General features: G+C 35.4%; 1 protein-coding gene across 2 annotated transcripts; it reads left to right on the forward strand.

The window, feature by feature from the left end:
• Window positions 1–767: 767 nt before the first annotated feature.
• LOC130811434 (K(+) efflux antiporter 2, chloroplastic-like) lies at window positions 768–17,428 on the forward strand. 2 transcript variants are annotated; one of them, XM_057677761.1, is made up of 21 exons: window positions 768–928; window positions 1,143–2,862; window positions 3,846–4,017; window positions 4,137–4,227; window positions 4,413–4,549; window positions 4,651–4,710; window positions 4,800–4,919; window positions 5,405–5,473; window positions 5,959–6,024; window positions 6,556–6,645; window positions 7,223–7,327; window positions 7,666–7,794; window positions 10,437–10,646; window positions 11,156–11,305; window positions 12,946–12,999; window positions 13,088–13,146; window positions 14,353–14,419; window positions 14,493–14,669; window positions 14,882–14,938; window positions 16,726–16,800; window positions 17,064–17,428. In XM_057677761.1, exons 2-21 carry the CDS (start codon window positions 1,220–1,222, stop codon window positions 17,184–17,186), a joined length of 3,654 nt encoding a protein of 1,217 aa, XP_057533744.1. In that variant the 5' UTR covers window positions 768–928; window positions 1,143–1,219; the 3' UTR covers window positions 17,187–17,428. The 2 variants fall into 2 exon arrangements, with proteins under 2 accessions (XP_057533744.1, XP_057533745.1); XM_057677762.1 differs by having other exon boundaries at window positions 780–928; window positions 1,146–2,862.
• The last annotated feature ends 9,517 nt before the right edge of the window (window positions 17,429–26,945 follow it).

The raw sequence follows: 26,945 nt of genomic DNA on the forward strand, positions 1-26,945 counted from the left end.
AATTTAAAAATTTTTAACTCCGAGTGTTTGAATTATGAAAATTTTAACTTTAACATATTATGTAAAAATCATATTTATTAGACCAGCTCATTTTAACAATCACAATTTTGATATATTATTTAAAAAACCTATAATTTTATTTTTTTTTAGAAAAAGCATATATACATAATCCAATAAAATAATATCAACATATATTCGTTTTTACTTTATAGTGATTCAAAAAGCTAGACATTTAAAAATAAGATAGCTCTAAAATTAATAATTTTAGATAAAATTACAAAATTAATATTTTTATAATAATCAAAATACAGAAAGTTAATACTTTAAAAATTAATTTTTTCTATTAAATATCTTGAGTTTGTAACGTGCGGGAATATTCAACAGAATCGTATCTTACTCAATTTTGGGCAGTCTCCGATAACAAGATGTAGACAAAATTCATTTTCAAACTTTTTTTTTAGGATAATTCATTTTCAAACTTTTATTACGGCAACCCGAAAATATTTCACTACAAATTTTTTAATAAAAAATTAAAACTCTTTTTCCCAAAAATTAGTAAATAGAAATAAAAAAAAATTTAAAGGTAAATTACACGTCGCCTTATCAACCCTTTTTCCAATAAAAAAAATATCAGACTGTCAAGTGTCAACTTGGTCTCCCTCTCAGTACCGGAAAGGCCAACTGAAATGAATAATACACCGATTTTTTTTTTTTTTTTTTTTTTTTTTTTTTTTTTTTCCTTTTTTTTTCCTTTAATTTTCAGTAATTTTCCCCTCTAATTATTTTCTTTTATGTTTTTTTTTTTCTGATTTAATACAAGTTTTTTTGTACTTTTCTATAAAAGTACTTTTTTCTTCTTTCAAATATATCCGCCATTGAAGAACTTCTAGCTTCCCATCTCCACCAACTTACTCTTAGTCTCGTTCTCGTAAGTACTCTGCACGAGTTATACTTGGTTTATACTCTTCTTATCTCATTCATTGACGCCATTGCTGTGTATTTTGGAGTTGTTTTTGCATACTGTTTGATTACATTTAGGGTTTCATTTACACCTTTATTTTTGATAATTTGTTGCTAAAATTGTTTATAGTGTTTTAGTTTCGTTGATTATGATTATTTTGGGAGGATTTGTGTTTTCTCAGCAGGTGTTCGTGTTTTGGTCAACGATAAGTCATAGTATTTTCTTCAACTGAAGGTTTTTGATTGTGATTGTTATAAAATGGAAGTTGTTTATAGTTTTAAACAGTCAAATTTGATAAATGGTATTGAGTGTAGAAGATATCAGTCTTTGGAGCCGAAATTGGGGCTTAGGATAAGTGGATTGGGGTATAAATATACAATTAATTTGAGGTGTGTTTCTAGAATTTGTTCGAAGAGGAATGTGAAGAGAATTGAGTGTATTAGTGGTTGTCTGACAACGAAGTTGCCGTCTGGGAGGGATTTTGAAAATCATTTGCGGAGATTATCATTGAGGAAAGACTTGGTAGGTGGCTTTAATGAGAGGGAGTTTGAACCAGGGAGTTTTAGAGGGGTAGCGCGTTGTCAGGGTAATGATTCTGTAGTTTACCTTGATGGAAATGGTCGGAATGTTGAGCTAGGAAAGGATTCTGAGGAAGAAGGGTCAATGGAAGAGGACACTCTTACCTTAGAGTTGAATAGTTCTGGTGGAGAGACGGATGAGAACGAAGATGGTGAGGAGCAGGATCCTACATCGGATGAGTTGAGAGAATCATTGCAGAAAGCATTCAGGGAATTGGAGGTTGCACGGATGAATAGCAGTATGTTTGAGAAGAAGGCTCAGAACATATCGGAAGCTGCATTTGCGTTAAAAGATCAAGCAGAAAATGCTAGGATTGATGTGGATAATGCGTTAAAAATGATTGAAGACCTGGTGAATCAAGAGGTGAGTGCTAAGGATGCTGTTCAGAAAGCTACGATGGCTCTTTCTTTGGCAGAGGCAAGGCTTCAGGTGACTTTTGAATCTATAGATGCTGTCAAGTCTGCTAGTGATTCTGAAAGTGAAAGTGAGGAGGTAGTTGCAAACCTGTTAAGGCAAGAGGAGGAAATCCTTGTACTTGCTCAGCAGGAGATCAGAGAGTGTAGGTTAGCTTTGGAAAATTGTGAAGCAGAGCTTACAAGGCTGCAGAGAAAGAAAGAAGAGATGCAGAAAGAGGTAGAAAGATTGAATGAAGTTGCTGAGCTGGCACAGGTGAATGCACTGAAAGCAGAAGAGGATGTTGCCAACATAATGCTTTTAGCAGAGCAGGCTGTTGCTTTGGAGATCCAGGCTGCACAGCGTGTGAATGATGCGGAAATGGCCTTGCAGCGAGCTGAAAAGCTGCCTTCTGGCTCTCAAGCTGATGTCATGGACTCTACTGATAGGATACCGTCATCTGATGATGCTTCTATTCAGGAAGACTTTTCTGATCAAGGAATTCTGGGTGTTGATGGATTTGACAGTGAAAAAAACTTGATAAAGGAAGGTGCATCTTTGGATAAGCCTTCAGAAAAAACTAGCCAGACTTCAAATGACACTGCTCTGATTGAGGATTCAAGTAGTAAAGACAATAGAAGACTACTTGTAGAAGTCACCAGAGATGCTGATACTGATGCTGAAAAAGTGAAGAGTGCGGTACAAACCAAGAAGGTAGAGATCCCAAAAGAAGTGTCCCGTGACAGTTCTCATTCTAGTAGTCCAAAGGCATCTGTGAAGAAATCATCTCGTTTCTTTTCTGCATCATTCTTCTCATTTGATGATGATGGGGAAGAGTTCACACCAAGCTCTGTTTTCCGTGGAATTCTAGACTCTGCAAAGAAGCAAATGCCAAAATTGATTGTTGGACTATTACTCGCTGGTGCAGGGTATGTTGAGTTTATATTGCTTTTGTATGTTTTAATAGATGTGTAGGAACAAAATTAGTTGCGCTCTTGTCAATTTAGTGTTCCTCGTAAATCTCATTTAATAGCTGGCGTAAGGCATGGAGGTTTCTTGTCAATGGAGTTTTATGTAGAACAAAGCATAATGTGTGTAAATGGGGGCCAATCACTGAATGTTTGAGCTTAGTTTCAATACATTTTAGCAGGGAAATGCATGTACAAATCAAACGTTCACTATTAATTTGTTGTTTATCATATTGAGTTTAGAGTTGGAGTAGTTTAAAGCTGATTTTAAGTTGTGCGTGATGCTTAAGGGACTTTTGAACATGAAATCTAGGTCTTGAAAATGTAATTGCCATCTTGACCTTTCACTTTCACTTGAGAATTCAGCCAAAGCTTTTGTTCAATCTCAAGATACTCAAATATCTGTGAACTACATGGTAGAAGTCCATTGTGCAAACTTTAGATTGATAGTATAGGAAGTTTACTTTATCTCCTACTAAATAAAATTCATTAGTTATTGAGGTTTCTCTTAAAATTTGGCACATAATGTTCTATGTGGACCTTTTGGCATGTCCGCCACATGGCTTTTATAAAATATATTGCTCTAGATGGTAAAAAGCTTATAAGTCATACTCAATGGAGACCAAATTGGATACGTAATAAGTGAAACTCTTGGCCTTTCCGATCCAGTTACTAGTGCCTTCTATTTGTCTCGAGGTTTAATTGCTGAAACCCTTGTATACCATTAGAAAGAAGTGAACAACAAAGTGAGTGTGCCAGTCAACTTCCTTCATAAATGACACTGTTATGCGGTATTGTCTTCCATCTTTTTGGTTTCAAACAGTGATATCTGAATTAACTTGTGCTCTGATTCTTATGAGTCAGTCTTCTTACTTCTAAACTTATTTAATTGCTGTAACTATGTTTAAGTTATCTTATCTGATGCTCGGAGAACTTGATAACAGGGTTGCATATTATATAAATCGAGGTGAGAGAATTTCTCAGCTGCTTCAGCCACAAGATGTAATAACTACCACTATTGAAGAAGTCTCTTCAAGTGGACGACCGCTTATTCAGAAAATGCAGAAAATTCCTAAGACCCTGAAGAAGCTAATTGATAGGCTTCCCCATCAAGAGGCATGCCACTTCCTCCTGCCTTTATTTCTCATGAAAACAAAATATTCTTATCATGATTATTTGCTGAAAATTGGTTTTTATGTGATGTTTAAGGTTTGCATTTCCCCCTCTTTCCACAGATTAATGAAGAGGAAGCTTCATTGTTTGATATGTTATGGTTATTGCTGGCCAGTGTGATATTCGTACCTATTTTCCAGAAAATTCCTGGGGGTAATGACATATTTCTATCTACCTTTATTGCTGAGTTTGTATTTGCAAATGTATTCTGTTGAGAAGATAATATCATTGGATTTTAGCTCTTCTTTCCCTGATATATATTCTTGAAGTGATGATAATATAATCTTTATTTATATTGTTTATTGGCAATAATAGCCATTGTCTTTGCTCATCTTCAGGCAGTCCTGTCCTTGGTTATTTGGCTGCTGGTATCTTAATCGGTCCTTACGGTCTTTCAATCATTCGTCATGTGCATGGCACTAAAGCGATTGCAGAATTTGGAGTTGTGTTTTTACTGTTTAACATTGGTCTAGAGGTGCAATTTAAATCCTGGAACCAACCAAACTTTTAACATAATTCTCTGCACTGATTTTTCTGCCACATTGCGGAAATTAAGCCATATGTTACATTTGACAGCTTTCTGTGGAAAGATTAAGCTCCATGAAGAAGTATGTTTTTGGTTTAGGTTCTGCCCAGGTAACTAGAAATGCAGAGTTCTTTCTGTTTAGATTTTCTGGGGCCTACTGAAGTTCGGCATCTGATCACCGACTGGGGATGTTCTTCAGGTGCTGACAACAGCTGCTGCAGTTGGCTTGGTGGCGCACTTTGTTTCAAAACAGGCAGGTCCTGCAGCAATAGTAATTGGGAATGGCCTGGCCTTGTCGTCAACTGCTGTTGTCCTGCAGGTAACATTTGCAACTGTTGGTTCTGAGTTGTGTCTATCTTCTGCTTTTGCATTATATAATCTTTAATGTGATGAGCACAGCCAAAACTCCTATATTGTTTGATTGTTCATTTAATATCTATTATGATCAACACCAACATAACAAAAATAATGCAAAAGCTTGATCCCAAAATATGGGGTGGATATTTATCGTCACTCAGTTATTCAGCTTATTGAAATCTAAAGGTCATTTTGTACCTATTTGCTTCTGTGTAAACTTTTAATGTGGCTTCTTTTCTCTTGAATTTTATAGTACTAGTACATGAATGTTAGGTTACGGCCTACAGGTAGCATCACAGGTTCAAGCAAAGTTGATAGGTAGAATATCTAGGGGAATCAGAATAAAGTACAGAGGAATCTATTTCAAGTTGCCTATCTAATTTAAAATTGTATATGCCAATTAACTTATATAGATACGTTTCAATGGAATTTATTCTTTTCTTTCAGGTCTTGCAGGAGCGAGGTGAGAGCACTTCACGGCATGGACGTGCTACGTTTTCAGTTTTACTATTCCAGGTTAACTTTCAACCTGCTATTGCTTATCATTGAGACAATTAATGCATAGTAGTAAAGACATTAGACCTCCTGCCAGCTAATGTACATAGATATTGGTTGATGTCATTAAGAAACCCTTTCCTTTTGTTGTTAAGACGTGTTTTCAACTGCTTAAGAAAAAATTTGGGCCAAAAATTGTTGGATAAAGAAAAAATTAAGAAAAAAAGTAGCCAAGAGGTGATCGATGTCAGTGCTGCTATACAATTAGTAGCATATATCAAACTACAATTGGACTGTTGTCATAATCATGCAAAAATTTCGAACTGCAAGTCTGCTGCGTTGTTTGTTGCTACATGCATGATTTTATATTAATTGATGCTTGTGACATGTGTCATTGTTCCTTTAAAAAGCTTTTAGCCTGTAAACCCATGCCAATTTAATGTTGCTCCACCTTTTTATTGAACTCTATGTTATTTTCTTACTTTTGCACTTATTCCTTTTACCAGGATTTAGCTGTGGTGGTTTTGCTGATACTCATACCTCTCATTTCACCAAATTCTTCTAAAGGCGGGGTAATTTTCTGAAACGTGCAATTTAAATTTTATTTTGTTTTCGATGAATGTCTTTAAACGTTTTCTTTAGTGTCTTTAAGTTATAAAGTTGAAGATGTTCTGCAATGTGGATAGAAAGTCATTAGTGATAGTGTGGCAACTCATTTACCTTACACGGTGAATCATTTAAACACAGATAAATTAGTGTATTGAGAAAAATTATCCCTTTGCGTTGTAATAAAACGATTTCATTTACTTGATGTTGTGTTGAATCTTTGAATCGGCTAAAATATCCATGTTAATAGCATCAAAATCAATTCAGGGAATCTGTGCTTGTCTCACCTTGATATGGGTGCTTGGCTGAAGGTAAGCTCCTTTATCCGTGTATGTTTAGTAATAGGGTGGAGCTGTTTTGTTAACATGTGGTTGTTTTTTCAAAGATGTCGGTGCGTTATGTTATGTATTGTGGAAAGGAAGATGTCCCTATATAACCACGATCAAGGTGAATAACTGATAAATCTGGTTGTAGTTGACTGTCTACTGTTGTTTCAGATTGGTTTCCAAGCTATTGCTGAAGCCCTGGGATTGGCTGCTGTTAAGGCAATTGTTGCGATTGCTGCTATAGTTGCTGGTGGTCGCTTGGTAAGTGATCCCTTTTTCAGCGTTTATTCCAGCCTCAATGCATAGGTTATAGTGAAAATGATTAATCAAGTCTTTGTTACACACTCTTGTTACTAGTATATTATATGCATTGAACTTGGTTTATTGTGATTTGTGAGCCATACTAAATTGTGCTATGTTAATAGCTAATTTTGGAAAAAAGTAAACTTCAGTCTCCGTTTCTGTGTTATGACTTGAGCAACTCCTTCACTTGAATCTATGTCATGTATGCTATGATAAAGTAATAAATTTGCAATGCATGTTTATAGTTATGTACTTATACATATTTTTTTGGCTTTGTGATGTCGTGATAGGGCTCTACTAAATAGCAGTTTGGCTCAGTTGTCCCTAGAAATTTGACATACATGCCTCTAACATTAGTTCAACAATATATTAATTCTTCTTTCTGCTATAAGCCCTAGGGTACAGGCTGAAAATTATTCTTTTAATTTACAACATAAGTAAAGTTTTGGAAATTCATGATGTTGTTTTGCTGGATGTTTGTCATTGTAAGAAACTGTGCATGAAGTTATCTGTTACTTTTTCGGATCTTTTGCAGCTTCTCCGCCCAATCTACAGGCAAATTGCCGAAATGCAGAATGCAGAAATATTTTCTGCCAACACACTTCTTGTTATTCTTGGGACTAGTCTTCTTACAGCAAGGGTGGGTGGTAAACTTTTCTGAACTTTGTTTTGTGATTTTCTGTGAGTATTGTTAATGAGCAGTTGCAACTAATTTATCAAATCTCGGATTCGTTACAAAGGTTTTTGAGCTTTTTGGAGCCTGGTACTTAGTAATATGTATTGATAACTCGAAACAACATGCATTGTCTGCAGTAGTGGTCCTGTGGCAGTTTTTGCAATAACTGGATCTGAGATTTAAAACGTTTTCCATAACCCAGCAGAAAATTATAATTTTATTTTAAACAAAAAAATCCGAGTCAGAGGTATTTGCCCCCTCACTCTAAGGGTTTCTTTTAACTGTTTTTTCAATCGTGACAGGCTGGTTTATCCATGGCATTGGGGGCATTTTTGGCTGGTTTGCTTCTTGCGGAAACTGAGTTTTCATTGCAAGTTGAATCAGATATTGCACCGTATCGAGGCCTTCTTCTGGGTCTTTTCTTCATGACGGTAGGTACTTCAACTCTTGTTCCTGAATGTTTATGAGTTTGAAAAATGTTGTAGAACAACATCCATGGGAGAAAAAACGTGGTCGTGGATGCATTTGTGGACACGTGTCACAGTGTCACGGCAAACAACTGTAACGGAGTGATAATGCGAATTGCGGCCAACATGGTGTGAATTCTAAAAAAATCACGTAAGGGGAGTTTTGAGCTTATAATAGCGTTTTGTTGTCTAACTTCTATTGTTATGAAATAATATGCACAAAGCATAATTGCACTATATGAGGTAAACTTACAGCCGTTTGGCATTTGGTATCGAATGATGGGAATGCTAATGAAAATATAGTGGAATTTGGGTAAGAATCTATTGACAAGTTTAATGGTCATGCTTATTCTCTTTCAATAATATCTCATTTTCTTCATAAAATTCATTCTAATGCATTACCATTCAACAATGTGGTATCATGTGGTAATGGAAAATTCCGAACAAAATATCTTTTTTATGATCAACCTTTCATTATCATGGGAATGACATAATACATATCATGAAAATTTACACTACAAATCATTGTCATTACTACCTGTTGAGATTAATGGTGTGACTTGAGTGCACAATTGATTGTGCATTCATGTGTGAATTCATGGGATGGAATCCTATGGAGTAAGTTAATGGGTGTTTTAAGTGAGTAACTTAATGTGTGTTGAATGTGATGGAATAATTCTTGAAGTAATGAAGAGATTAATGTGTGTGACTTAAACATGGGAGTTATGAATCTTAATGAAGAAGTGGAAAAGATGCTCGACTATGCTGGGTCGAGCAAAGCTGTCAGAATGCCCGCCGCTCGACCGAGCGAGCTCCAGGGTGGGTCGAGCGAGCAAACAAAATGTATCCAGGAGCTTCCTGTATTTCGCTCTACCAGGCCGCTCGACCGAGCGAGCTTCTGCTTTGGTCGAGCTGACCTTCTGACGCTGTTTTTGACTAATCAAGTGCTTGGGTCTGTTTCATTGTCATTTATTCATAGCTTTAATATATTAAATGTTGCTTAGTGTGATCTCCCCTATAAATAGGGAGTTTATTTGTTCATCCAAACGCATCAAACACAAACCCCTAAGCCTAAACACATAGCCTTTGCATTTTCTTACATCATTTGTAATTCATTGTTAAGAGTTGTATTTCTCCATTGTTATAATATAAATAAGACACTACACACCACGGAGGACGTAACCATCATTGGGTGAACCTCCTTAAATGCTTGTGTTCTTTTGCATTGTTTTTATTTCCTTTAAACATTGTTAAGTCATTGAAATTGTATCGGTTCATCAAGTTACTTTGAACCTTGTGATCTTGGTAACATTAGAGATTAAGTTTTATACTTAGACTTTAATCAAGCAATTATTTCACTACCAGTTAGTACCGACCCTTAATAGTTAATTATTCTTTAACGATAAAAATTATAATCGTAACTTAAGTGATTTAAAGTTAGTGTGTATTAATGAAATTGTATTAGGGAGAACAATTTAGAGAGATATAAGAAGAAATTTTTCTATGACCTCCTATTGATAAATAAGATTGTAACGGTGAAATATCGGGTGTTGCACATTACATGACGGTCAATGCTGAGTTTTGCCCGTGAAAAGACATGCGTCGCTATATAACATGATTTAACATCGCGGCCACTCTCAAACAAGTTATATTACGGCCATTACATAACATAACGGGCAAGTTTCATTGCATGCATGTGACTAACTCAAATTAAGAATGGAATGACCTTGTTTAAAAACTAAATAGGAATGACCTGGTAAGATAGTTGTGTGATGAGTGTCTTCCCATCATGAAAAGTTTCTCTCTTGAGCTTTAATTTGTGAATTTGTTCCTTGAATTAATTTATTTTTCGTTTTTGCTTATGCCCTCAAGTTACCATGAAGCAAATTTTCTTCAAAAAAAAAAAAAAAACCATTTGTCAATTATATAGCATAGTTTAAATACTTGAGTAAAGTACATAAAAGCCTAAAAAAGGGAACAAACGTGCATCCTTAAAATATTCAACTTTTCCTCCTTTTCAAGTGTACCACGAAATTGCCGGTGTAATATGCTTGATGCTTCCCCTCTTCAACTGGCCAATGTTTTTCATTCTTCTATTCGGAGCTACAAAAACCTCTTTCACCGAAAAGTTGAACCTTGCTTATACCAAACAAGGCCTATAATAGGCGTTCACTAATTTGCTGGATGACTTCACAGTTTGCTGTTTAGTTTTGTTGATTAGGCCAAACTGCACCACTAGCACTTGTGAGTTTTCATGTTTCAGTTCACAGTTGCATGGGGATAGAGAATGTGGTAACATTGATCTAGAGGATCAAATATTGTCTTGTTAGTTGATCTCCCAAAGCCATTAGGATCTCCATTACCCAATTAAGTAACAATGATATAGAGTTTCAAACATTTTCTTGTTGATCTCCCAAAGCCATTAGGCTCTCTGTTTCTGACATGCGACTTCTTGTGTATGCTTTTAGTTGATGTCCTTCAAGAAAAGACTGCTTTTCATTTTTAGCTTGATATTTTGCTAAAGCTTTTGGTTATATTTTTATAGAGGATGGGATGTTGCTCCATTATGAATGTGCAAGTAAAATATTTATCTTGTGGATTTTCAGGTTGGGATGTCTATTGACCCAAAGCTCCTCCTCTCTAACTTCCCTGTTATTATGAGTTCATTGGGTCTTCTAATTGTGGGCAAGACTATGCTGGTTACTTTAGTGGGTAGAATTTTTGGTGTTTCAACAGTATCCGCAATCAGAACTGGTCTTCTTCTTGCTCCCGGAGGAGAATTTGCATTTGTGGCATTTGGTGAAGCTGTGAACCAGGTTGATATTTGGCCTTGTTAATTGACACACTTTAGTTATCTTGGAAGTTGTCTGGCTTTGAATTTTAATCTGTAAGGCTTTTCTTTACATCCGACCCCCAAAATCTACCAGAGTGGGAGACTAGTTGGGAGCCACTTCATGGCATTTGCGATGGACTGTTGTTAATGCAACTATATAATGCTTTAAAGTTTAATCTCTGATTTGAATCTTACTTTGAATGCAATTTATTCTCTTGTTACTTGCTTGAATTGATGGAAATTGGTGGGTATACATTCTAAAAGCTGTGGATAATGGGTAGTCTACTTAAATGAACCGTGTAGCAGCACTATTCACGAGTGCTTGAGGCCTGTATCTTTTCTGTCGGTGAGCAGTTTAATTTCTGACTCCTGAGTGGTCTGATTCTGGTGCTTTAATGTATCATTGGCTGCCCTAGTACCCTAAATTTAATGCTTAACCACTAGCATTCATTACTCTATTTCTTTGCTGATTGCTGCTGTATTTACCTGCAGGGCATAATGTCTCCTCAGTTGTCATCGTTGATGTTCCTTGTGGTAGGAATTTCTATGGCTCTTACGCCGTGGCTGGCTGCTGGTGGTCAGCTAATCGCCTCTCGGTTTGAGCTGCATGATGTGCGAAGTTTATTACCTGTTGAGAGTGAGGTATCTCAGAAGTTTCCTTTTATTTACTGGGTCTTTTTATTCTATGCCACATTGAATCAATTGAAAAGTAATATAATTAGTGAAGCTTCCGCTGGAAAAACACTAGACTTAGTTAATGGGGAGAGAGAATGAAGAAAGAGAAAAGAGAGACATGATGGTCATTCGTTGTATTGGGTTTTCAAATGGAATCTTAACTAATTCTTTCACTTTTCAATTGGATGTTTGCATACTTGTTCGATTCTAGAAAACCCTTAAATAATAAAGTAAGAACTATTTCTTAATCTTGTTTACTATGTTGAGGCTATTAAATCTGGATTTTGAAGTAATTCAATGGAATTTGGTTATCCTTGCATTTTATTTTCTCGAATGTCTGGTTTTTTATGTATTTGAAATGTATGGTGTCCCTCACAATCACTCTCCGAAATGGAATTATAAAAGTTTAAAACAACTAAAGGCTCAACTGTAACTCTTTTACTTGGGAAAGGGTGTTTTATGTAAAATTGAACTTTAAAGAGCTTGGTGAATTAGCTGTAGATGATTTTTGATATGAAGGGTGAATTGGAAATATCCTCTTTGTTATTACAAAGTTAAGGTTGCTTATATCCATGATTCGACCCTTCAAATTATAACTAGGTGGGACTTAGGAGCCATTTAATAACATTGGGATAATGGAATGTTGTTGATGAACACATCGGAATTATCGAGTGAACTTTAGGGAGAATGATTCAATGTACTTACAATGAGACTTGCTACAAAGATGATTTTGACGACATTCTTTGTTGCGGAGTGTTGTGAAACGGCAGGGGAAGCAAATTGCCTAGAGAAAATTTTATAAAGATGAACAATTTATGGTCTAGATGAGACTTGATTGAGGTCTAGGATGAAGAATATTGTGAGATACAAAGTTTGACTAGCGGACAACCTTGTATTTTATTCACAATGTTTATCTAGAACTAGAAGTATTTGAATTAGTTTAGTGTTTGAGTAGGTGCTCATTTTTAGGAGCAGTTTCTTGCTACATAAGGGATTGCTTACTAGATCAATGAGGGAGGCAATAAGTCTTCCATACTGTAGTTGTGTGTTAAGGAGAAGGTAAAGATTTCATGAAGTAAAAGGTTAAGGGATTAGGAATCTGAGTTTTATGATTGATATGAAACATATTTGCCACGAAAGCTTAACCAGCAAACATTCAAACTTACTGTTGATATTAGGCTTGATATCTCTGTACCTGAAATTGGTTATAATACTCTACCAATCAGTAAGGCTTAGGTAGGCCGCCTGAGTCTTGAGCAAGGATTAGGATCTTGCTGAAGCAGCTGCTTGTTGGCTTATGCTAGCTTCGATGCATGGGAAGGACAAGCATATAATTTAGTTAGTTATGGAAGCATGATTATGCATTTTTTATATAGGTTTTATAATAAATACATAGGTACTATCTATCATTCTGGATGTAGAAGTTGGTTAGTATTTATCCTACATGCCGCATTTTTGCTTAAGAGGCTGTTTCTTTTGTGACATTATAGTTCTCTCTACATTGTCCCTAGCTTTAAAAAGTTGGTTTATGACAAACAGTCAAGCATTTGCCGTTCACAAGAGCTTATTATTTCTAATTTTTTTTCACTGCTTCTTTTACATTCCAGACCGACGACTTGCAAGATCATATTATTCTTTGTGGATTTGGACGTATTGGCCAGGTAAACTTAATATACTCCTGAAATGTAAGATAGCCAATCTTTGCCTTCCCTTATTTGTGATTTTATCTGTGATTCTTTGTTTCTGCAGATCATAGCTCAGCTCCTTTCAGAACGATTGATACCGTTTGTTGCTCTTGATGTTAGAAGGTAAGCTTTTACTGGACATCTTGGTCTTTCTTTGCTCACACTCCTTAAGTTGGGAGCTTTATGCCATATTTCATCTCCATTTTTGCTCAATGCACGAAGCTGAGATACAGTACCTGAAAGTTTATGCACTTAAAGTATCTCACAGCACCCCGTATTTCTGGGATTAAGGCTTTGGCATTGTTGAAAGTGAATGAAATTTTGCTTCCCATGTAGTCTCAGATGACAATGTTGTGATATATTGTGTCAGATCCACTGGGAAGTAGACTTTTATTCCCCGTGCTGGAGTGTTTGCAGTGAAAGTAGATATTAATTTCTCTGTTGTACTGCAGAAAGAATTACATTGTCATATAGGGAAAATTATGCAGCAAACTAAGGCAACCATCCCAAATGTAAAAGAATGAGGTTTAATTTAATTATTCTAGTGCAACTGTGAGAACCATATCCAGTTTTCTTGAGGGGGGTTTCATACTTTTGAGATAAGGGTTATTGTACCACAGTTGATGGGTGGAATATATTTATGTGGTTAAAGTTGTGCCTCACTTCCAAAAATTTTTTGTCGTTACCTTTCAGCAGTGAATTAAGTTGACCATCTCTCGGTTTGCTCACATCTCAAAGTATCTATGAAGATGTGTTGCACATATAGTCTTTAGTTGCAGTTGCCTATTGATTCCAGATGATGGTTGTCTATTAGATAAATGGGACGTCTTCTCACCTGATTATTTCTTAAAAGGAATTATTCTCAAGGATTTTTCACTTTTTCATGACGATAAATTATTATTGAATTTTTAATTAGCACTGATTACAACTGAATTTGTTTCACTGATTGTTTCAGATTTCTACTTATTAAACTTAACTTATGCTGGTTCTCATGATTTTCTCATTTGTAATCTACTTACTCGCTTAAGTTTTTTACAGATGAAAATTGTTCATTTATTACTGACCAATACAAAGTTAATAGATTCAATTTAACATATTGTATTATTCTGAAAGCTGAAAAGAACAGAGTCCAAGGATTGGAAGCAACCTTTTATATTGTTGGGGAAAGGACCACGAGGGTCTGAGGCTTCTATATCTGAACCCTGTATCCGTACCCAGGATGTAGAGTCTTTTCAAAAGGAATTAATGTTTTTAGAATTGTGAAAGGTCATTATTTCACTCTATTATGTGTTTCTATAATGATTCTTATACTCATGTTTCATGATTCAGTGATAGGGTGGCCATGGGTCGTGCACTTGATCTTCCTGTTTATTTTGGTGATGCTGGAAGTCGTGAGGTAAAATAATTTGCAAGATTGTTCTCACTTGTTGTATATTCTCACTCTGGTAATTTTAATGTCTGTTGTTTAGGTTCTTCATAAAGTTGGGGCTGAAAGAGCTTGTGCTGCTGCAATAACTTTGGACACTCCTGGTGCAAATTATAGAACTGTTTGGGCTTTGAGTAAATATTTTCCAAATGTCAAAACATTTGTTCGTGCCCATGATGTTGATCATGGCTTAAATTTAGAGAAGGCCGGTGCAACTGCGGTATGATGTCACTTTTCATTTCTGTTCTGTATATCTTTCACAGGATGCCTTTGTTTTTGTGGACTTCAAGAGGTCACCTATTCCAATGGTCTTGTGCGATGTAAAATAGTAATATTTTGTTTGAGAAAAAATTTCTATCCTTAATTGGTAATACCTGAATTATTCGTATTCACATTTCTTATTGCATAGGCCTTAACATAGTCTTTTTCTAGGTTGTCCCCGAGACCTTGGAACCAAGTCTACAGCTGGCAGCTGCTGTTCTTGCACAGGTATGTCTTAATTTGAGATTGTGTTGAAAAGATCAAGAAGGTTAATTGATGAAATATTGATCGTATTTTATGTCTATTTTCATATTTGCATATAAATTGATATACAGAATTAATGCTGACTATTCCAGTAAGCTTATGTTGTTTTAATAAAAGGGTTGAAATGGGTTATGTGGGTAATAATTTTATTATTGGGTTGAAACGGGTTATGCAGGTAGCTCCTTTATTAAATGAATTGGCTAGGGTTGAGTTTTCCACTTTTTAGGTCTGGTTTGAGGAATTTTTAACAATTTAATATTGATATGAACCTAATTTGACCTCACGTATTCGTCAAACTCTAAATTCTAAGCTAGGCTTCGTGTTTGCTTTTTATACCCTTGGAGAATTTTTTTTCTTAAAATGAAGAAAGATTGAAGTGTGCTTACTGTAATAATTTATTTTGGCTATTAGTATGCCTCAAATTTAATTTCATATATTTAGCTGTCTGAAAATTTATGCCATTGTATGCTTACCTTGCTCTTTGGCTAACATTATGATGCGAAACTGCAATAATTTGTCTATAGGTCATGTTTACTAGATAAGCTTGAGGGGTGAAATGAGTAGAAACTCCGTTATGAGGAATCATACTAATTCGTTTCTACGGATAGGAAAATAATTAGTCATTATTCACCAGATATTAGTTCCCCGATTTGAAGTTTGAACATAATTCTTTTTGCATTTCACTTCATAGTTTTACTTTGTAGTTGATGAGCTTGTACTTCTGTAATGGTTGTCGTCTATGACTTTTTCTCGATATAGAGCTGTGAGTAATATTTAACTAATACTCTTAATTTATCTTCTGATTAATCAAAGATTAACTAGAATTTATTTAGATGTAGGATAAAGTGGATAGAGCTTGAGGAAATAAATGTTGATAAAAAAATTGATGGGAAGATGAGAGACATGCATTAGTGTAAAGAAGATTTTGGAAAACCTTAAAACGGAACATAGTAGTACCCATCTGTGATCTTTGGTATCTGGATTTTTGTTGAACTTGTTTGACTTTTGTTTATTGGACAAACGGCAAAAAAAACTTGTTTGGTAAATGGCTTTTGAGCAACCTGAGAAGCCGACAGCTAAAATGATATAACTCTTCTTGGCTTTTGTCAAGCTTATTGGTTGGCTTTTGGCTTGTTGCCCTACTTTTTCTCTATTAAACAATCAACAACCAACTATTAATTTAACCAAATATTTCCATTAACAGCTCTTAACACACAACATGAAAGCCAATACTAGCAGCTTTTCAAATAAGCCAACTAAACTCATCAACAATCAATTGTCAAACCCTCCTAATGACGATTCAATGTTAATTCATGTTATTGTTACTCTGCTTTTCACATCAAGTACTTGTGCTGGATACTTGCTTAGAGCCCTAGGCACTTTAATATTCAATTTTTACCAAAAACATGCAAACTCTTGATTTTGTTGTTGGGCTACATGCTTGCTGGGAATAGCCAATTGCATCTGTAGTATGAAGATTGAGATGGATACTTAACTGCGTATAGTCATCGGTGGCCAATGAAGTGGAAAGTGTTTTATAAAGTCATTATTTTTGAGAATTTATCTCCATGCTTGAACTACTAGTCCTTTCTATTAATTTTAACAGCAGTCATCCAAATCCATGTCAACTTTCAATTAAAGCTTAGTTGGTTCCTTCTCTGCTAAACAATAGCTTTTGTTTACATTGATCACCTTTTAACAATATGCTTTTTTAATGGAATTTTAACCATTTACTTTGTTACTCCTTATAGGCTAAACTTCCAATGTCAGAGATAACAAGTGCAATCAATGAGTTCAGATCCCGTCACCTATCAGAACTGACTGAGGTATGTCTTTGAAGCCTTTACATACCCTTTAGTTGATGAATATTCTACCTATATGTGGTTAAGGACTTGAAGTTAAAGAATCCTTTTTCTTAGATACGAATCTTTGACATCCCATCTTATATCAATATATACTCTGAAGTTGGAATATCAAAATCTTGCTCCGGTTTTTTAAACAATATTTTTAGATAGCTCTGCTATTGTTTTTTACTTTCGTGTTCATTGCTCGGGTATTCATGAATACTGAATGGTATTTGTCATTGCAGCTGTGTGAAGCTAGTGGAAGTTCTCTAGGTTACGGATATTCTCGTGTGATGAGCAAACCAAAGTCTCAACCAGTGGACTCATCAGATGATAGCCAACTTACTGAGGATACACTGGCAATTTGACACTGCAAGGAAAATAAAGCAAACCACATAAAAACTGTATATTTTGATTACTATCTCAAATTAGCGCAATTTGTATAGAAATTTTAGGCAGAAAACATCAAGATAAAACCCTTCTCTTCATTGCTCAAAATTTGTTTTTGTCTTTGATCAATGATGACAAAGATTCATATTTTTCTTTTGGGAAGGAAACTAAAATTTTGACATATGTTCCTTATAATTCAAAATTGAAGGAGCTTCTATAACCTGAAGTATGTTTATTTTTTTCTGTTGCTTGTGGAAAACAAACTTACTGTAGAACTTGATCAGTCTTTGCCTAGGTGCTGGCACAGTGCCTGGGCTTCTTTCTCGATTCCTGTCATGGTTGCGCAGCTACGAAAGTGCGTCGGGGTTGGGATTCTCTATAGTTCTCAAGTAACTCTACTTGATCTAGGTTATCTATTATAATATTAATGACTAATAATAAGAATCAAAGATAGCTGGTAGCTAAATGATCAACTGATTTGAGAAAATTTGAAATAGATAAGCAAATTCAGCAAAAAAAAATCATTTAATAGGCTTCGGAGAAACTTACTTTCAAATATAAGTGCTTGATGTCCAAACTTTATGTTTTTCGTAGTTACTAACTGCGAGCAAATACTTTGATCAAAAAAGTAGAAGAGTTTGTTCGTAGTTAGTAACTGCGAATAGAGCATTTGACCCTTTTTTGACCAAAGCAATTATTCGTAGTTACTAACAGCGAACAGCCTCGTGCCTAAATACAACACCTGCCTCATTCTTCTTCATTACCCCCTTTTTCTAAACCTTTAAAAAAACATTCAACAATCCTAACTCCAAATCCCCCTTTAAATTTCCTCTAAATTCATTTGGGATACGCTAGGTTGCTGAAAGGTAAACTTTTATTTGATTTTCGACATTTTGTTTCGAAATAGACCACGGGGTATCATTGCTACAGCACAGTATGCTCTTGTTGCGCCGACGACGATCCAATTTGTAAGTACTCATCTATATTTACTTGTTTAAACTACAAATTACATAATATAATATTATTTTAACTAACTATTGATTGTAGGCACAAGGTGTGGCAGTCGTAATCCGCTCTAGCCAGGAAGAGCCAGTATGGTAAAATTGTGCAGGGCATGCTCCTTGGCACACAGTTGCAGTACTTCATTCTTAAAATTGCTGAGGAGGCATCACCAGTTACCGGCGAGGTGCACGTCTTGTCTCCTCCTCATGACTTTCATTTAGAGGAGATATCTTGTCATCCCCGTTGATGATGCAAGGACCTCGCATGTTGGGCCATCCCAGCCATCGCAATACCAGTCCCCTTCCCCCAGATCGACACACGAATACCTCTTACTTTCGTAAGAGGCATAGGAGACCATCTCAATTAGATAGAGTGGATGAGGGTTAGAGTTGTATGTATTTTGATTGACATGTATATATTGAACATTTATATCATGGTAAACATTTGTATATATTTTGTTGTATATATATGAGGGTTAGAGCTTATGAATGCTCAAGCTTTTGGCAATGAATCATCCCGCTTGGAACATACATTGACTTGTAATAGCTTATGATGATGTCTTTAATGTAAATTAATCAAACAAAAAGGATTCGGGAAAATAATGCCAAAAATTCAACATAATTTCATTAATATGATTATAAATACATAGTTTATTCATGAAATACAACCACTACAACCTAAGATTGCTTCTTAAAATTTTTCAATATACTTTTAGTCTCTTCACTCCTACGCGCCTTATCAATTGCTTCCATTCTCAATTTATGTATCTCGCTTTTAAGCTCTTCATTCTCTTTATTGGGCTTAATAATAATTTATTTTTGCCATTTGGTGCCCTATGGATCAACCCACCTAATGTTGGTACATCCCAAGCCTTCATCATGGAAAAGTGGACAAGCAACATATTGACGACTAGGATCAAAATCACTCCAATCACGACCATATTCAACTTCATGACCACAACAATGCTGTTTAATTGAATGAAGCTTTGACATATACTAATGAAATAACATAATGACTTTAATTATGGTTATTGTGTAAATTTAATTATAATATTAAAATAATCAACATAAATTCAATAATAACATTAAACAATCAACATAAGTTATAGAAAAATACCTTAACTTCAAATTAGTTCTAAGGTTCTAGTATTTATAGAGCCTTTGTTAAACGGCTAGTTTGACTACTTAATGGATAGTTTGACCATAAACCAGAAGGAAAAAGTCAAAAAAAGTCAAGCCTATGTTCGCAGTTAGTAAGTGTGAACAAAGGATACCTGGTCAAACTGGGTCAAACCTTTGTTCGCAATTACTAACTGCGAACAAAGGTTTGACCCTGTTTTACCAGGTCTCTTTTGTTCGTAGTTACTAATTGTAAACACAGGCTTGACTTTTTTACCACTGACCTTTGTTCGCAGTTAGTAACTACGAACCAATCCAGAACTCAGCTCTGAGATTGAAGACACTTATTTTTGGAAATATGTTTGTCCGAAGTTTATTTTTTGATTTTTTTTTGTTAAAATTGCTTATCTCTTTCAAATTTTCCTTATTTGTCCAGCTGAATTTGTCAACTGATCATAAAATAGTGTTTGATAAATTTTAACTGGTAGCTAAAAATTAGTTAGTGTGAAACGACATATAAGGGCATGTCAAACTTATTGTTATGCATACATTTGTTCATATTATACCCTGGTAAGACAAATATAGCAAGTAATTTGCGAAAATTTAAAAAAAAAAGACAAATAAACAACTTAATTCTAAAAATGAGCTTCGTAAAAACTTATTTCCCAAAATAAGCGTCCGTACAACCGAGCCTAGCCTCGGGATAATTCGCTGTTATCAACAGCGAAACTCCAAAAAAAAAATTAAAGGTTAAAGTCGCTGTTACTAACAATGACTTTAACCTTTAATTTTTTTTTTTGGAGTTTCCATCATTTCCCATAGTTCATTATACCCATTTTACATCATTCTTCTTCTTTTCAATCAATTTTTAAAGGTAACATAAGGTATTATCGCCGAAAAGTCTGAGTACTTAGCATCTCATTCATAATAAACGTGTGATACTACTTTTAAAATATATACAAATATTGAGTATGTACAAATGTTCATTAATTACAAACAGTATTCAAATGCTAATCCTCCTCCTGTATTGCAATTCAACACTATGGTCGAGAGGGCCTGGAGCTGCTGGATCCATTTATGCTGCAATTCAACAATAATTAAGCGTTATGTATTGCAAAAAATAATTAAAACATACTAATTTGTTTACTTAAGTTATTTATTTGGTTGATATAATCAAATACAAGTACTGTTTACCTTGACGTACAAGTTCTAGTGTTATGACCGTCACTACCACAACGACGGCAAGCGTTGCGTCTCCGCGATCCTTCGTCCATTTCGTTCGTTATCCTCCTGGACTTAGGTCTTCCTAATCCACGAATGTGATCAGGATCGTGTAGCACCTCAACACCGGTGTATTGAGGCCATGACCTCTTATCAATCAACGACAAGAATATGGATGCATATGTGTTAACATAGCTCTGGGTCGTGTAGCAGGAGTCCACAAAACGCTCGTAGGATAAGTGTCGTTTAATACATACGGAAAGAACATGAGAACAAGGTAAGTGATATATGGAGGGTTTGTTACAAGTGCATTTCATCTCTCTCATATCTACACTTTATATTTTACCACCCTTGGCGGATCTTCTATTACCACGTCCAGTTTTAACTTGGAAAAGGCCTCGTCTATAGTCAAATGCGACGATCTCATGGTAGTTTGCCTTCTCGGTGTTACGGGTTATAATCCTAGTTGCGTGTGAAGTGTATTTATTTCCCCCAATTAGCCACGCGTTCGCATTCTCGCGTCTTTTAACAAAGTAATCATTAACACGATAGAAGGTGAACTCCACAAGAGTGGTTATAGGCAAGAAACGCACACCCTTCATCACGTTATTGAATACTTCGGCCAAGTTGGTATTAGTAACACCATACATATACCCTCCATTGTGACATATTGACCATTTAGACATTTCACCAACTTGATCAATCCAAAAAAGTGCTTCCCGATTAGCAACACCAATGGCCTTCAATCCCTCGACGACCTTATGTGGTTGTCTTTAATCTGCAGTCCTTCCATACATCTTCTTCAACTTCACATTACCCATATGGCGGTTGAAGTTACTTAACAAATGCCGCAAGTAAAACCTATGATGAGCGTTCGGAGGCTGCCATTGCAGCTCCTCCATGGTTGCTAGAATGCCCGCATGTCTATCGGAAATAACGCATAACCCTGGACTATGCATCACATGCTTACGAACACATGCCATAAACCAAGACCACGCGGCTATACATTCTTTTTCGACCAAAGAAAAGGCAAGCGGGAAGATTCCCTTGTTCCCATCTTGGGCAATCGCGGTCAACAACGTATGGCGATACTTACCATACAAATGTGTTTCGTCAATGGCAATAACGGGTTTGCAATACTTGAATCCCTCAATACTAGGTTGGAAGGCCCAAAACACGCGTTGGAAAGTTCTAATACTAGGACGGACATGCACACCGACATCATTATCTTCTTTAAAGAACCACTCAACTACGGTCTCGGTGTTTGAAACTTGGAGTGCCTTCAAGAATCGTGGAAGAAGAGGATAAGAATCATCCCATGTACCATAGATGGAGAGAAGGGCTTGCTGTTTAGCACACCATGCCCGCTTATAGGTTACCTCGACACCAAATTGGTCTTTCACCATTTGACGCACAACAGAGATCTTAATTGATGGGTCTTGAGCAACACAATTTCTAATAAGATTGTTAATCACGGAAGATGTCAAATAAATGTGTCCAGCTGACACATTTTCAGTACTTAATACACAACCCCCATGCTTCCCTTTATACGTAACAATCTCCCATGATGGTGAATAGGAGCTCTTCCTAGCCCTAAGCCTCCAACCACACCCTCTCTTACACTTCAACGTGAGCACGGTTTGATTTGAAGTCTCAGTTCGGTACTCAACGTTCCTACGAATATGATACAATCTAACCGCGTCCAACAAGGCATCCTTGCTATCAAACATCATACCCTTTTGAAACTCTCCTTCGTCGGTGTAGGTTGTATCACAATCCCAAGACCTCCAAGAGTTGTCCTCAATGTGTTCATCTAGAGGGGGAACCATTGCATAGGGTGTAGGAGCAACGATTATTGGAATGTTTCCTAAGGTCATGTCATTAGCAAAAGCCTCCTCGTCAACAACCAAATCATCCTCAGAAGGAGCTTCAACGAATTCATTAATCTCACTATTAACATCATCCCAAGGCTCATTTGTATTATCTTCTAAGTTAAAAGTATCATTATTTAAGACTTGAAATTGAAGTTGATTGGGTTCATTAGAAGGACAAGAGGAAGATGGCATAAAGGGATTTTGGGTTTCTTGGGTAGGGAAGGGCGTATGAGAAGGAGCAAAAGAAGTTATATTCATGAATGCATTTGTTTCCACAACATTGATATCTTCATTCCCTAGGGGTACCTCTTCTACATATAACTCTAAAGAAGGAGTAGGGGTAGACCTTGAATACTCCCACATCGCATCTATAGCCTCCTCATCCTCAACCGGAAAATCTAACAAATCTCTACTCATATTGTACTTAAAACTTAAATTAACAGTACTTCTTGTAGTGTCAATGCCAATCTTAGAGCATATAAAATGTTTAAATTCATTCAAATCCATGTATGAGTTGCATGCAAACAGTTTACGTCTTCCCCCAACATACTTAACATTGTTAGTAGTTGATCGAATAGAACCATTCCAAAAGCATACAACGGTCACACGAAATGAATCCATTTCTACAACAGCACATACAAACTCAACATCACCATCATGTTCATAAATATATGACCACTATACACTTTAAATTCAACAACAAATTCTCGAACAAACAAAATTTAAAATAAAAACGTACCTCAATAAGCTGTAGATCAACAAAAATTAGTTAATTGCAAGCTTTTGAACCTACATTAATGTGAAAGTTGATTAAAATTCAGTAAAACCAAAATTGAAAAATAAACCCTAATTTTTCGAAAATATGAAAAAAAAAACACAAAAAAATACCTTAGGTCGATGTAGGAAGATTACAGAACTAATTAGTGGTACAAACTTCAAATTTGATGACTTTAGTTGAAGGATTGAATGTGATTTAAATGGAGGAATGAAGAAGAAGAAATCGTAAAAATTGAAGTAATGCGCGAACTGAAATGAGGAAGAAGTGGAAAAAATATAAACCCCAAAGTTGCTGTTAGTAACAGAGACTTTGGGGTTTTAATTTTTTTTTCCTCATTCGCTGTTACTAACAGCGACTTATCCAAACCACTGGTTTGGATGTACGGACGCTTATTTTGGGAAATAAGTTGTTTATTTGTCTTATTTTTTTCAAATTTTCGTAATTTGCTAGGAAAGAAATAAATACAATTCATTATCATCTATGTTCCCTTTCTCTCTCCTTGATATTAACCGTTGATTTTTATTTAGATTATTTTAGCCTATGATATTAATGAATGACCTAGATTCTAATAACTCCACAAATAGAGAAAATTTGAAAAAAATAAGATTATTTAACAACTTAATTCCAAAAATAAGCTCCGTGAAAACTTATTTCCCAAAATAAGCGTCCGTACATCCAAGCCTAGCCTCGGGAAGAGTCGCTGTTAGTAACAGCGAAAGTGAAAAAAAAAAAAATTAAAAGCCCAAAGTCGCTGTTAGTAACAGTGACTTAAAAAAAAATTTTAAAGCCCAAAGTCGCTGTTACTAACAGCGACTTAAAAAAAAAAATTTTTTTTTAAGTCGCTGTTAGTAACAGCGACTTAACGCGTTTTAAGTTTTCAGCTCATCTCAAAGTCGCTGTTACTGGGTGGTTAAGGTTTTTTATTAAATGTTTACTGTTTTAGTACACTAATAAACCATGCATTTCTTTGTTGTATTTTAATTTATTGCTTATATATGTCTGCATTTCTAAAATTCTTCATTTTATCTTTCAGGTTGTCTGATATATGAAATCTTTGCTGGTATGAAGCTTAACAAGACAGAAGAACTCCGAAATACTTCTTCAATTCCAAAGGTATCACATATTTTCTATGTATGATGTCGTTTTATGTTATAGTCAAATTCTTTAAAATAGCTACAAAATTTAATTGTTAGTAAGCACGATTTTCTTACATATGCAAAATTATGATGAATTGGCTACTTGGTCCTCAAGATGACAACAATTCTTTTTGTATGTCTTTTTATTATTGTTCTTTCAGTCGTTGCTTCCAGATTATCAGAGATTATTGAGTTCTATGCCGTCCAAGAGATTAAATACTTCCAAGCTTATTGAAAATAGTGGTAAGTTTTGAAAAGTTTCTAGTACCAAGGTTATGATTTCTCTGATCCTTTTACTTTATTCAAGGAGGAATTACACATCTCATTCTCTCCATATGCAATCCTAGAACTCTATCTATTGGACAAGTTCATTCATGCCGATACAAGCATGTACAAATGGCCCCATCTTAATATTTCCCTTTCTAAAATGTAGTTACGCTGCTGCACAAAGTTGGTCATGTCAAATGGGACATGTTGCTGTTACTAGCATCGACTTTAAAAATAAAAAATAAAAAAAAATAAATTTTTTTTAAGTCGCTGTTAGTAACAACGATTTTGGGCTTTAAAATTTTTTTTTAAGTCGCTGTTACTAACAGCGACTTTTGGCTTTTAATTTTTTTTTCACTTTCGCTGTTACTAACAGCGACTCTTCCCGAGGCTAGGCTTGGATGTATGGACGCTTATTTTGGGAAATAAGTTTTTACGGAGCTTATTTTGGGAAAAACAGTTGTTAAATCGTCTTACTTCTTTCAAATTTTCATAGATAGAGTTACTTGTGTATGCGTCTAGCCCAACATTCAATGTATGGGCTAGGCTCAAAATGTCCAAATCGGATTAATAGGGAAAATTTAGAATCATTAAGTGAAAAAATCAAATAAATGAACCAAATAATCTAAGTTTCAAAAACATTCCAAAAGTAAGCGTGAAAATCTCAAACCAGAGGTTTGGAGTGCGAACAGCCAAATAGGACAAAATAGCTGTTCACAGTTACTAACTGCGAACAGCTATTTTGTCTTATTTGGCTGTTCGCAGTTAGTAACTACGAACAACTATGTTGCACAAAAACGCGGATCAGCTTCCTTTTTTCTCATTTTTCCCCATTTCTCAAAACCCTACCTTTACACTCGACATTCTCCCTCTAAAACCATAGATTCAATCCATCAATTCTTGCATTCCTTTTTCAATTTGGCACTTTAAAATTAGTGTGGGATACTCTAGCTTGCTCAAAGGTAAACTTGTTTGTGTTTTTTTGGTGTATATGTAGTTTTTTAGGGTTATAATCAAATTTGCTTATTTTTTCAAATGTAGATTACTAAAGTTAAATCAAGACTCTTCTTAATTATCCATAAGTATTGAAGGTAATTTTTAATTGTTTTTATAGCTTTATGTTGTTTTTTGAAATAATGTTGTTGAATTAGTTGAATTCAATGTTGATAATATTATTAGAAATGTTGATGTTGATGTTGGTATTAGAAATATTATTTGTGAACTTATGAATTGATTTATTATTTGGATTTTATGTGTATTATATATGTATGAACTTAGTTACATTATGGATTTTAATAATTTTTAGACCAAAAAAGATTATATTCAAATGAATATAATGTACTTGTATGGGCATGAAGTCGATGATGATGTTGATTTTCTTTGTATTAATGTAGAAAATGGCATCATTTCGCGTGACTATAGAATGTTTTTGGAATGGTTGTATTTGAGAAAGTAGTGGCAAAGTTCATTATGTTAGGGGAAGACGTAAGTTGTTTGCATGCAATTCGAACATGGATTTGAACCACTTTAAACGTTTTATATGTTCTAAGATTGGATTGGACCCTACTAGAAGTACCGTAAATATAAGCTTTAAATATGACATGAGTGGAGAATTGCTTGCCTTTCCTATTGAGGATGATGAGGCTATAGATGCTATGTGGGAGCATTCAAAGTCCACCCAAATTCCCTCTTTGGAGTTATATGTAGAAGAAGTACCCGTAGGAAATGTAGTTGCTTCTAATCCTACTCCTACCCCTATGCCTATATTAAATAAGGAAACTTCAAATCCTTTCGTTCCTTCCGCATCTTGTACTTTTTCTCAACCCCCTACGAATCAAGTTCCAATTGATTCAATGTTTAACTTGGGAGAAATTGCTGAGATGGGACCTTCGGATAATGGAAATGAGAGTAATGAGCTCATTGATGATCCTTCTGAGGACGATGTGGATGTCGATGAGGATGCGCTAGGAAATGACATGACCCTAGGCAACATTCCTATAATCATTCCTCCTACACCTTATGCCCTATCTCCACCTTTAGACGAGTATGAGGAGGACAACTCATGGAGGACTTGGGCTTGGGGTACCACATACACCGAAGACGGAGATTTTGAGAAGGGTATGATGTTTGATAGCAAGGAAGCGTTGTTGGAAGCTATTAGAGTGTATCATATTCGCATAACTTTGGAGTACAGAACGAAGACCTCGAACCAAACTGTCCTTACCTTGAAGTGTAAGCGGGGTTGTTTGTGGAGACTTAGGGCTACGTTTGATTCTTATTTATCTCTATGGCGTATTGTTACGTATAAGGGTAAGCATGGTTCTTGTGTATTGGGTAGTGA

The sequence above is a fragment of the Amaranthus tricolor genome, chromosome 4, assembly GCF_026212465.1.
Source record: "Amaranthus tricolor cultivar Red isolate AtriRed21 chromosome 4, ASM2621246v1, whole genome shotgun sequence".
NCBI lineage: Eukaryota > Viridiplantae > Streptophyta > Magnoliopsida > Caryophyllales > Amaranthaceae > Amaranthus > Amaranthus tricolor.

Coding starts and splice junctions, on each gene's coding strand:
- LOC130811434 (XM_057677761.1), top strand. CDS start 1,220: ATGGAAGTTGTTTATAGTTTTAAACAGTCAAATTTGATAAATGGTATT. Junction 6,646..7,222: donor TAGTTGCTGGTGGTCGCTTG/GTAAGTGATCCC, acceptor GATCTTTTGCAG/CTTCTCCGCCCAATCTACAG. Junction 7,328..7,665: donor CTAGTCTTCTTACAGCAAGG/GTGGGTGGTAAA, acceptor CAATCGTGACAG/GCTGGTTTATCCATGGCATT.